General features: G+C 37.0%; 1 protein-coding gene across 1 annotated transcript in view; it reads left to right on the top strand.

Annotated features, from left to right (window-relative positions):
• Positions 1–3917: 3917 nt before the first annotated feature.
• Positions 3918–12603, top strand: part of LOC149795551 (solute carrier family 68 member 1-like) — a 35394-nt gene continuing 26708 nt past the window's right edge. The window contains exons 1-3 of the mRNA XM_089965371.1: positions 3918–4033; positions 10226–11264; positions 12016–12130. Coding sequence (XP_089821497.1) covers positions 10573–11264; positions 12016–12130 — 807 coding nt within the window. The 5' untranslated portion in view covers positions 3918–4033; positions 10226–10572. The remainder of the gene's footprint in view (positions 4034–10225; positions 11265–12015; positions 12131–12603) is intronic.

Here is a 12603-nt window from a genome sequence, read left to right as displayed (position 1 = left end):
AATCAACCCTTGACCTGCGTATGCATCAAATAGAAATCGTATCTAACATAGAGCAAAAGTGAAAATATCATTATAATCTATCATTATAATCGTACACTGGTTGGTGTGGTCAAGTACAACTTTGAAATGGGCGTGTATTACCGAAGTTACCTGTGACGTAGCAAAGAGAATGTATCGCCGTTATCGTTTCAAACAAAGTAGACGCAGAAGTTGGCCGTATGTAGGCCAATAGCTGCTCATGTCTTATGAGAGCTGTTCAACGCAGATAACTCGGTTTCGAGTAATCGCTCCGACACTTTGACTAATTTATCATTTTAGCATACATATATAATGAACAACACGACAAAACATCAATCGATGTTGCCTAACCAGGGAAGGTAGCACCTCTTCTGACTGGTTTGAAGGTATTAGAGCCGTTTCTATGGCGTTATCGCCGTGACACAATACCATAAGGTATATATTCATACGATTCGCATAAAAACATAGGAGAAAACTCCCAACAACATTATCGAACCCCATTGGGCTGACACAATAAACATCTGCATCAATATGTTTGAGACGGTTAGGCGGAAATTACAATTCTCCCTAAGATAAGCGAATACGGTAAGACATTATTATATGTGTAGGCTACGAAACGTGTATACGGTGGTTTCAGATTTCAGTACGAACAGGTTTGATGTAAAAGCTTAGTCTGGAATGCAAGTTAAAGTCGGTAGGTTCATTCACTCTCTGTAGTAGAAATCTTAGCTAGCGCGATGAATGTTACTGAAGTAGGTAAATAGAAAGTGTTATTGTTACTAAATAAGACATTAAATACAGCATAAATTAGATCATTTTGTTTGGAAATATTTTGAAATTAACGCACTAACCTTGTATTGTTTTGTAATTCAAGATACAAAATATGGTATAGCAAAAACATACCTGTGTGAGAATTACCACAGTCCAGAAATATTCTCCTTATGAAACGAATTCTACATTAAATGAATAGTAAACAATACACTTATTGTCTTTAATATAGAAAGAGTTCAAATTGTAAAAGTTCGAGTCACTATCACTGGAAACGAAACTGTCGTTGTCGTTGACTTGGGGCCTGGCGGAGATGTCGCTGTTGGACCCATGGAAATCTGTTTTTGGCATGGATAGATGTATTTCAGACTGGGTTGTAGGTAGCTCGAATTCGAGGCTGGACTATGAATAGTATGCATTCGACATGTCTGGAATTTCAGGTGTTACTGCAAGAAGAATTCTCACCGGCAATGTATACATTGTATACTTGTAATATGTTCGTTGCCTTTGTAATGTTTCTGGCGCTGATGTTTCAGAACAAACCCTTCTTGTGTGCGAAAAGTACGAAAATCACAGAAGAGTTGTCAAATCGTTCCGGAGTTCATGTAGCGTAGCTGGGCGGCGTGACATCAGATGGTCGCAAAAGTTTTGGCGCGAGTCTCTCTCGTGAATCCTCATTATGCGGGGTGACACTTTATCCATGTTATCTTCACTTCGTTCTATTCTCCTCCAACTTTTACGTAGGGAGAATTTCTTCACCAGGTTTTATGTGAAGGTTTGTTTCGTAAACTCTAAGTCAATCCGTTTCTCAATTCCGAGAGAGAGAGAGAGAGAGAAGAAAGGAAGGAAGTTCAGGTCATTTGATGTAAGTGTCACTCGATGATGAAGACGTGACTACATTCTTGGGGAATTGAAGGTACTCGGGATCGAGCTGCAAAAGACAAAGCCCGTTTGAGGTTCTGGCCAGCAAAATTAGTGTCGGCCCGTGGCTGGGGATTTTATACCAGCTTTCTTAAGACAACGCCAAACTCCTAGCTCCTTGCGAAGGCCAGAATCTCAAGTGAGGCTTCGTAGTCTCTTACAGATTATTGTCTAGGTCTATGTACATTATTACGTAAGTACTTCTGCAAGATCAGCACATTTGCCCTCCATAAGAATTTTTGGAATCTGTCTAGTTCGCTATTTTTATAACCTGATGAATGTACTCTCTTTCTGCTGAGTCTGAGATACAAGTAATGTTTTGTATAAGACGGTTCGTACTTGATCATAATAGCGTAATCTGTATTAAGTAGTATATAATTGTAACACGAATAAATGGATTCAATCTCAATATATTTTAGTAGAAAACTGCTTCCAATATGATTTATCAATTTACTTCTAATACAATTTAATCAAAACTTACTCTTGATTCAGTTTAGAGGAATTTTTCAATCTTGTTACTTGTACTAAAAAATTCTGTCCTAATAAAACCATCCATGTTGAATCGTTTTATACGGTGGTAGTTAAATTTGCTATATTGCCTGTCGAGATAACCAATCTTCGGCAACACCACGTGAGACCCCTGAAGCATCGGCGAGTTTGCTAATTGCTGAAGTACTGTCCCAATATCCTTATTGGACTATAATAAATCTACTCCATTATCATTATTATCGGACAAGCAATTGTCTCCTCCCACGGTTAACTTACCACTCATAGCCAATCTTATCAACCAGTTAGCGAGCGTCGTCTGATATAAAATCGTGCTCCAGGACCACATTGATTATATCCCGGCCGATTTTTTTCACCCTGGTACTTAGCCCATGGTGTTCCTGGTAATTTTCCGAGTGCCGCACTTGCTTTGTGCCACATTTTATACACTTGCAGTTATGTGCTCCCTGTTATTCCTCGTCGTTTTTGCTCTTAGCGTAGTGGAGTCCGTGATCGCCTTACATCGAACACAATACTGTATAGACTTATGATGTTATGATGTCCTCAATGAATTCAATGAAGCGGCAAATTATTCCTTGTCGTATGATACAAGTGTTGTTGAATTTTCACCGACATCAATGATGCACCATCGGACGAAGATCTTGATGGTAGTATTAATAATACTGTGGTTCAAGATGATGTCATGCTTGACAAACAAACAAAACAACCGAGGATATGTTCACGAGGCAGACATACAAACACAGATGTCATTGACGTCACGCAACGATTATGTTCAGATCCCCAAAATGATCAGAGATAACTGTAATTTTTTGGTTATCTTTAACGGCATTGATACACATACACTGAGAAATATTCATCAGACTTGGTGTCCTGGCGACAGGGACATAAACAAGTTAAAAACTTCGTTGCACATGCTCAGAGAGAACAAAATGGATTGATTAGATCAATTTACATGATCCAGCAACACGTTATTGCATTGGTCTCGATATAATCTTTGGTTGAGTAACCCACACATCAAACCCAGTAGACGCAGCGACAATTCTTTTTTGCCCAACGAGACCGTATCGGGGCACTATCGTGCTTCAGTGAAGGATTTCATCTTGCCAACCAGACTCGGATTGGAATTGGGCAACAAAAATATTAACAGCGGACGGTAGGGTGGTGGGGGTAGGGGTCTTGTCACCTTACAAAGCACGGATTGACTTTTGTCAATAAAAAAAAAAATCAACATTTCAAATACCAAATTTGTAGGAGGGGCATTTGGCCGGGGTGGTTGTCACAACCCCCCAGGTTGGCTGACCCTCCGCTGCTAATGCTGTATAATATTACTAGCAGCCTTAGCACACTTCATACAAGGAGTTGTCTTTCTTGATTTTAGTCTCGTTGGGATCATGATAAAAATTGTTTTTATACATAAACATAAGTTTTCATTATATTTCCTTGCTTTTCTTATGACTGCTTTTTGCTTTTATTAAGTAGTTCTTAGCGGTATTTAAAACGGCCCTGTACAAACACTTAAAAGCAAAGGTTAAAATGCAGGAAGTCACTGACATTTTTATTTAATATGTTTGTTTATTTTATGGCACAATTTATTGTTTCTGTATGATTAGAAAACTGAAAACAGATCACGCATATCTGTAAGAAGTGGCGTAACTTCTGTGGGATTTAAAGTGACAAAGAAACTTTATCAATGAACACCGATATACAGAGCGAACAGGGATGTGTGAATTTGCACGTCATAGCCACCAGTGTCAAACCGTGTACGAAACAGCTGTTGTCAAACATTTAGTATTACATACCGGGAAAAAGAAGCCAGAAGGTGATATATTTGTAATTCTTTCCGATATTGTTTTTCAGAATGGTATACTTTTTGACTGCACGCTGACATTTGGCGGACAGGGGACGAAAATTTGAACCATCACATTGGATCACACAGTGATTCGCAGAAACTTTATCAATATTGGAAATAGTTATGATAGATGTAGGACATGAATTATGAAGTACAATCTGTTGCAAATAAATCAAGCTATTTTTCAGTGAAGATGCCTCCAAGAATGATAAAAATAATAACAATCAAGTCTGAACTGTTTCTGATATGCTACTAGGCGTGATTTCGCCCAATGAAATCTGGGCGTGTGCAATTCCAAAATTTTGTAATTTGTTAGTTTGCAGAAAAGCACAGTCCCACTAATTTTATCAAATGAATAAAATCGAAATCTCCCGATTCTGCTACGAAACATGTGTATGGATTTATCTTTAATCAGGACAAAGAATGAAAACACTAGCAAGCCACATTTGTCCTGCACTTGTGTAAGGAATCCATATCCCACCCCATTTTCATTTTCATGAAATTTCACACAAATTTTGGACCTTTATTAAAACTGTATCATGTGTTTATAAATGCATTTCTACAGAATATTTTCGTGCTTAAATGATACCTAACTTAATAGATAAGAAATATTTTGTAGTCAAATTCATAACATGGAAATAATGATCCTTTTGTGACACTGATGATGCACTACAGTAATCATGGCTGTGTTTTGAAAATGTGTTCTTATTAGGTTAAATTCATCCAAATTTCTCACATTTTCATTGGCTGGCTTCTTTCTCACATATACATCTTGACAAGAACATGCCTACACCACATCTACGCACCTTCATGCTAAAAATATACAAACTTATGTGCACACACACACACATGTATATGTATGTAAGTTAAGTGAGTTTAATCTTTTGCATTTGATAGAAATATTATAAGATGCTAGTGACACATATTAAAAATTCCAACAGGTTAGCAGCATAAGTTCACAATTAAAACCTCTTAATATGCATAAATAAAAATTATGAAATTTTGAATTCTTTTAAAACTTGACTTGGTTTTCAATTAATGGGCTGTATAATTGTCATAAACATGTGTACAAATGTTTATTCCAGTGTTTTTTTGCATTCAAATATGTCAAAATTCATTTACAAACATACAGTAAAAACCCCATGCCATCGTAATCTAAGAAAAAAGAGAGATTGGGAAGCTAGAAATAGTTAGGTCCTCTGACAGTCATATCCCTAGTTACGGCCTTGTTTTGAATAGTGTATTCACATTAGTGTACTGATTTATTTATGAATAAATCAAAACAAGTGTATTCACTTAGTTATACTGATTTATATACGTCGAATAATTCAAAACAAGTGTATTCCCATCAGTGTATTAGTTTGCTTATGAATAATTCAAAGTCATAAAAGTGAATTCTTCATCACCACCACTTCAGCCATCATCATTCACAAGCTTCGTCTTGAGATTTTCTTAGACTTGCATGTTTCTAATGCTGTGTGATGCATGGTTTACGCTTTAGCATGTTGTTTCAGTTTAAAGTTTCTTATTTCTTCTAATCTGCCAATTAGGTTTTTCATCATCATGCATGTCTTTTTAATTATAGTGTTGGTGATAGGAGAGTGCAAAACTCCCAATCTTTGTCTCGCCAGCCCAGGATCTGATGGCCTGGGCAGTTAACACACTTTCCATACATTGGAATGGTTTAAATATATCTGCTCCAATAAACCTTTTTCCAATTGTGATACAGAAAGCCAGTGAATGAGAGTGTCACCTCATCCTGTTTGCTCAAGTGGTTAAAATCATGGCTTGACAGCCTTGTTAATTTAGAGACCAAAATATCCAGGGAAAAAAAGTGACATTTCCTACACTGCTCATGCAACCACACTGGCATTTCTGTCTCAATCCATAGTTGTTGGACCAGCATGTCTGGATCATATTAAACAAGCCCACATGAACAGTTACCCACCAAGTGATGGCGAAAATTGCTTCAGAGATAACACTTATTACCTTATCATCACCCACACTTTTGTCCTGGGTAAAACGAGTTATTAATTCCGCATATCTGGAAACAATCCCAGATCAAATGAATTTGCTAATCATTTGGACTCACAAAGTCACCATAATCATTGCATTTTAGTCAAGTTGTGATAAGTCAACCTAAGTGATATTATCCATGCTGTGGTATGGAGGTCAGATTCCACTTTTTCCAGCTTTTATCTCCCCCAAAAAGCTCAGCTTGACCTTGTAGTACCTACATCCAGGGTGCAGTAATAATAATTTTTGGGTTTATGTACATGTAATTGGAAATTGTTGTTGTTGTAGGGTTTAGCGCCACTTTTCAGCACAAGATGGTCTATACATGGCGGCCAGTATTAATGGTGGAGGAAGAACCCAGGAAAAGCCCGGAAAGAACCACCGACCCACGAGAAGGTACTGGCAAGCTTTCTCATATAACCACATTGGCCGAATCTGAGACTCAAACCCACGCAGACAGAGGTGAGATGGCAGTGATCCGTAACGGAGAGCGCCTTAGACCACTCGGCCATGTAATTGGAAGTGATTCATCATTTGGCTTAGGTGGAAGCTTGAATTTTATCATAACATTTAGGGAGTTATTTTGCACTTTTAACCAAACCATCTGCTTCATTAGTGTTCTAATGGTATTATTCAATGCCTTTTATTCAAAATTTTAGCATGCTTATGGAGATTAATCATTATATAGTACTTTGAATTTTCTGTCAAAGTTATGGTGTCTGTATACTATCAATAAAGATGGAGTAGGGCTCTTGCAACACTTTGATCAGGGCTAATCCTCATCAGGAAGACACTTGATGTCATTGTAGCAGTGCTACTAGTGGTGGTGTTGCAAGGTTGTACCTTCTTACAAGGTGTCTGCTTTATTTGGCTATTGTTATCTAGATGATGATCCCCCTCGGTATTGTTGCCCGGATCGAGTAAATATTAAAATAAAGTGTGAAATTATAGATGGAATAAACAGAGGTCTGAGCAGATATATAGAACAGAATGACCCGAGCCCCCATACATGGAAAAACAAAACTTTAATCAGTTACAAAAACAACTGTGATAATACATTACATTAGGAAGATACACCTCTTTTTGAAATAAATCTTTCACTGAATTTCAAACACAAATATATTTATATAAATAGCTGTTTTGTTTTAAAATATTAGAATTTGTTCATTGAACGATCAAAGTCATAGCCTTGTATAACTTAATAACCTGCTTATTCTGGTCCACTCCAACTTCACTATGGTGGTTCCCCTAGGTCCTTTCGCTTTTCCCCTTTTCCAACCTCCCTACTGTCTCGCCTCTTTTCAGCTCTCAAACTTCGTGTGGGTAGGTGGATATGTACGTACATAGATACTTAGATACTCAGATAAGTAGGTACCTGGATATGTCCATGGAGCTATTTCCTCTTTTAAAATAAACGGAAAAGGAACATAAATCTTCTCTCAGTTGTCCTACTGGGAACAGATCATTACTCCAATCTCGTTATGTCAGATATAATTCTATCAGAATTCAAACAGATACCAAAGGCTATCTGGTCAAGCTAAACATGCAAGACCATAAACAAACCTAGTGTCATAAGATTAATGTACTTCCTTGTGGCTATTTCATCACTGATTCCCATTAACATTACACGAGATGTAACAGTTCCGTTTCTTGTCTCAATTACACGAATGAATGAAATTCGTTGCATGCCTTAACTACATTATTTTCAGCGAACACACACATTTGAGTCTTTAGCATACATGAAATCGTCTAAGATCGGTGAATTCAAATAGATTTTCGTAACTCATACTTTAATTAGTAATGCGTGAAATCCTTAGATTCCTATAACAATCAAGATGATAATTCAAACATTTCGTCAGACTTAAATAAAGAAGATCATTGTACAAATTGAGATAGATGAACTCAACACAGTTACACTCATATAAAGAGAATTGATCTAATGATTTAAACACATCATGCAAATATAAACAATTCAAGCATATCAATATATTGGTATCAATGAATTACATGAGATTGATGCAAATACCTCAAGCTCTGTTTGCTTCTGCTGCTCGAATTGTGTTCGTTGACTTTCCAGACATCCGGTCCCTTTGACAAATGTTTTACTGGAGAATTTCTTCCAAATTCAATCTCGGAGTCTTTTTATATTGTAACTCTTGCAGGAAAAATTTAGACTATTTTTTAATTTTTATCAGGGCAATTTAACCCCAAGAAATTACGTGTGGGAACCACGTCCCTTTTTAGCATAACTAATCAGGATTAAATATATCTACCACCTTTTTTAACTAGGCACCAAAACTGGGGGGCCCCACGTGGCTGAGTGGTCTAAAGTGCTCTTCGTTACGGATCACTGCTATCTCACCTCTGTCTGCTTGGGTTTGAGTCTCGGATTTGGCCAATGTGAGTATGTGAGAAAACTTGCCAGTAGCTTCCCGAAGGTCGATGGTTCTTTCCGGGGATTTCCCGGGTTCTTCCTCCACCATTAATACTGGCTGCCATGTATAGCCTATCGTGTGCTGTGGGATGGCGTTAAACCCTACAACAACAACAACAACAACAACCAAAATTGGTCAGCCAGACTTACAGATTTACAGACAACAGATGTGGAAAAACTTAGCTGCTGACACTTCCATATAAAATCGAAGTTAACCTTCCCTTTTCTAGACATCTAACGGTTAAGTAAAGGAAGGCTTAATTAAGAATCACTTCCTCTCTCGACACAGACGTTAGAAATCATTGCAGTATAGTGATTTAACAAGCACCTGTCCCCATAAATCTAATTAATTGTTCTTCAAGCCCAATTTAACGTGTTCGTTATAGATTGACAGAAATTTGCATCTTTACAGTCATGAAAAGCATCCTATCTTTCTCCAGAACAATATTATTATGAGGGTATTAGAATTGTTGAAAGGATGGACTGGATTAAGTTGCTCAAACGGTGCCTTTGTCTGAAATAACCTGATCAAAGGATCATAATTCTGTCTCCAAGGATACCACATCCTCTAATAAACAATTGAAATATACATACTGAGTCACATAGATGGAGTATTCACTTTCAGAGCATCTGATACAGGTTATAGTGTCTTTACTCTACTAGAAAACCTTTATTATGTGAGAATTGGCCAGATATACTGTCTTGTATGTCTTTAGACTAAGAGGCGACTAGCAGATTCACCAATTTTGGTGACTTATTCAGGTAAGCATGCTTGTCTTCAGAATTTGTTAGGATTCTTCTATTGGATCAATCATGGTCAGTTTCCATTTTGTGTGCTTTGGCAAGGCAGTTTATTCCAGTTGCCTTGGCACTATATGACCATCTTGTGTTACCGCTCCGGTGGTCTAGTGGTTAGAGCATTCATCTCGGATGCGGGAGGTCGTGGGTTCGATCCCTAGCTGAGTCATACCAAAGACTTACAAAAATGATACTAACAGCTGCCTTGCTAGGCACTCAGGATTAAGAGGTTAGTGTTAGGACTGGTTGGCCTGGTGATAATGCGACGGGGTGGGACATCATGCTACATGTCTGAGACATGATGCCCCAGTGCTGGACAACACTATAAGCTGCCTCACTGCAGACATTGTAGTGATATGAGTGAAAATTTTGTGAAGTTACGTTAAAAATCTGAATCACTCACTCACCCCTCTTGTGTTGCTGTGGCATAAAACATTATACCCCCACCCACTTCCAGTTACAATGTGTGTGTGTGTGTGTGTGTTTGAATTTTAATGAAGCCTTAATAATTTTTCAGTCTTATCACTACGATGTCTGCAGTGTAGCAGATTATAATGAAGTCTAGCACTTTGGCATCATGCCACCGACTTGTAGCATCATGTCCCACCCAGTCACAATATTTTGACACCAGGCAGACCAATCCTTGCATTAACCCCTTAATGCTGAGCACCTAGTGAGGCAGCTGTTAATATCATTTTTATAAGTCTTTGGTATGACTCAGTTGGGCTTTGAACCCACAACCTCTTGCATCCAATGCGGATGTGCTAACCACTAGGCCACCAGAGTGATCTCCAGTTACAATGTTATTGATGTATTTTTGTAAGCAATTGTGTATTATTAAGTAGCATATTACCTCAATGTAATTATTCTGCAGTACAATAGTAAAAATTATATTTTAACATGTCTTTTTTCAGTATTTTACTAGATTGACAAATCTCCGACATAATTGAAGTACTTGTGAAGGAGGGGAACATGAAGACTTTCATGAAAAAGCTTGCTGAGCATCAAACAAATTGGAGTCAAATTGCAGTCAGTATTTGTAAAGATGGCATAATATCCTGTCGTGTCTTTGCTAATAAAAATGTTGATAATAGCAAGTATTTCTTTATCAGCCAAGACATGTTTTAGGAGAACACATTATGAAAATTGACACAAAAAAATATCCCTGAAAATGTTTATTGTCATTAGCATAATTTTGTTTTAAAAAAATAGTTTTTACCCTATCTTTTATGTAGTTTTACTTGTTAAAATCCAAACAGAAATGAGTTTCAGTATTTTTAGAGGGCAAATACCAATTGATCTCTGTTATGGATCATTGTCATTATTCACTACTATTTTGCACAACATTTTCCTCCTTTACCATGTTGATATGTTTGTATCTGTTTACAAGATCGACAAGACATCTTTCTGGATTGGTGAAATAGTATTTTTGATATGGAATTCCTTCAATGATCCTTTATTTGGTTGGATCAGTGATAGTAGTTACTTATCTCAGCGCCTGAAGGGTCATGCTCCATCTCAGATAGTACTAAAACGTCTGAATGCCTTGTCACTGAATGGTCCCCTTTTTGCTTTGGCATTTATGACATTTTGGATTTCTTGGACATATCCATCCATACAGTTTGTGATATGTCTTTGTGTTTATGATGGATTCTTGACAGTGATTGATCTTCACCATTCAGCCTTATTGGCTGATCTGGCCATTTCAGCAGAATATCGTACACACCTTAATTCTAGGTCATCATTATTCAGCATTTTTGGAACAGGATCAGTGTTTTTCTCTTATGCTGTTTGGAACAAGGATAATCTCCAGCAGTTCCGTGCCTTCTGTGCAGTTTTGGCTATTTTTTCGCTGTTGGGGTTTACAGTTAGCGTCACTCTGCTGAAAAAGACCTTTAAGGAGCAGATGCACAAGGACCCCATTTTACCCCAGAAAGAGGACTCGAAAACAAGGTAACACTATAACTTCTTCTATTGTAATTTCATGTCCATTCTAACCCTACATAGATTTAGTTGAAACAGTCAGGGAATATTGTCTTCAATAGAATCATTACTTCACTGTTATGATTTTAAAGACTGGAGACCAGTCACAGGTAATTTAGAAATTTAACCATAAATCAAAGTATGTATGCGTTACTTAAGTGATTTCTTATCTTCAAAATTTGTACACTTCATCTAAGTTATTTAGAAAGTTTTAATATATATTACATTATTTGTATAACCTGCGCTATTGTGTCTGGCGCTGTTTTGTCGGGTAATTTGGCGATTTTTTGTCAGCAATTAAAGAGCGTTTTTTTTTCTTGGTGCCCTTATGTCTGTGCTTTTTTATCATGCGCTGTTTTGTCAGGGTGCCGTTATTAGCATATAGAATCCTTGCTATCTGCACATTCAGATTGATTTTCCGTCAAATCGATGTTTGTATTGGAATGATGTGAGAAAATCTGGCCCAGACCAATGAATAGCAGTAATTTTGTACACAGGTGGCTTTGCTTGCTAAGTATCGTTATGCCACATTTTTGCATTTTTTTTTATATATCACATTTTGTTTATGGAATAAAAAAGATGAGTTTTTTATGGTAAAATGCTTGCTTTCAGTTGCAGTATGTTATTTGCAGCTTAAGCAGTGCATCCTTTTATGAAAATGTTTGTCAGATCTTTGCTGTGATATTGAAATGATACTGTTGTTAATTTTTATATTTTTTAGTGCATCAGTCATGGAAGCTGAAGGATATGTCCATAAAGGAACACTCAGGATTTTTGCAAAACAGCTTTTATCTCAGAGAAACTTTATCTGGTTTTCAGTCATGAATCTTGTACAGGTATAGTTCAGATAAGAAAATTTAAAGCAATGTGAAATATAGATGAACAAAACAAGCTATATATGCCATGTTTTCAGTAGCTCTCATGAAGACTAGACTTCCAAGACCTTAATTTTCTGGTTTTGTACTCTCAGGTTTTAAGATGGAGTCTGCAGTCTACAGTCCTGTATATTTTTTACTCCAGCTTTTTGAAGGAAAATTTATGTAACCTTCCATGTTTAACTTCCTAAAGACCGGACTTAAATCAACATTAATCTGAGATTATTAAATTTGAAAATGGATCACTAAAACAGCAGCCCTCATAAATATATTAGGCTAATCACCATTGCAGGTTGACAGGTGGTTTTATGTTGCACGCATGTAACAAAATATGGAGTGGTGTTTCCATTAAAAGGAAATTGGTCTGTATATTTTATTAATTGAATACCTGCCAAGATTGTCAGTAACATCAGTTACTATGACATTTGATCAAT

Source organism: Sinohyriopsis cumingii, chromosome 7, assembly GCF_028554795.1.
Source record: "Sinohyriopsis cumingii isolate HCF-2022 chromosome 7, ASM2855479v2, whole genome shotgun sequence".
In the NCBI taxonomy this organism is placed as follows: Eukaryota; Metazoa; Mollusca; class Bivalvia; order Unionida; family Unionidae; genus Sinohyriopsis; species Sinohyriopsis cumingii.
The sequence above is the reverse complement of the archived record's forward strand: the minus strand, read 5'-3'. Positions and strand labels throughout refer to the sequence as shown.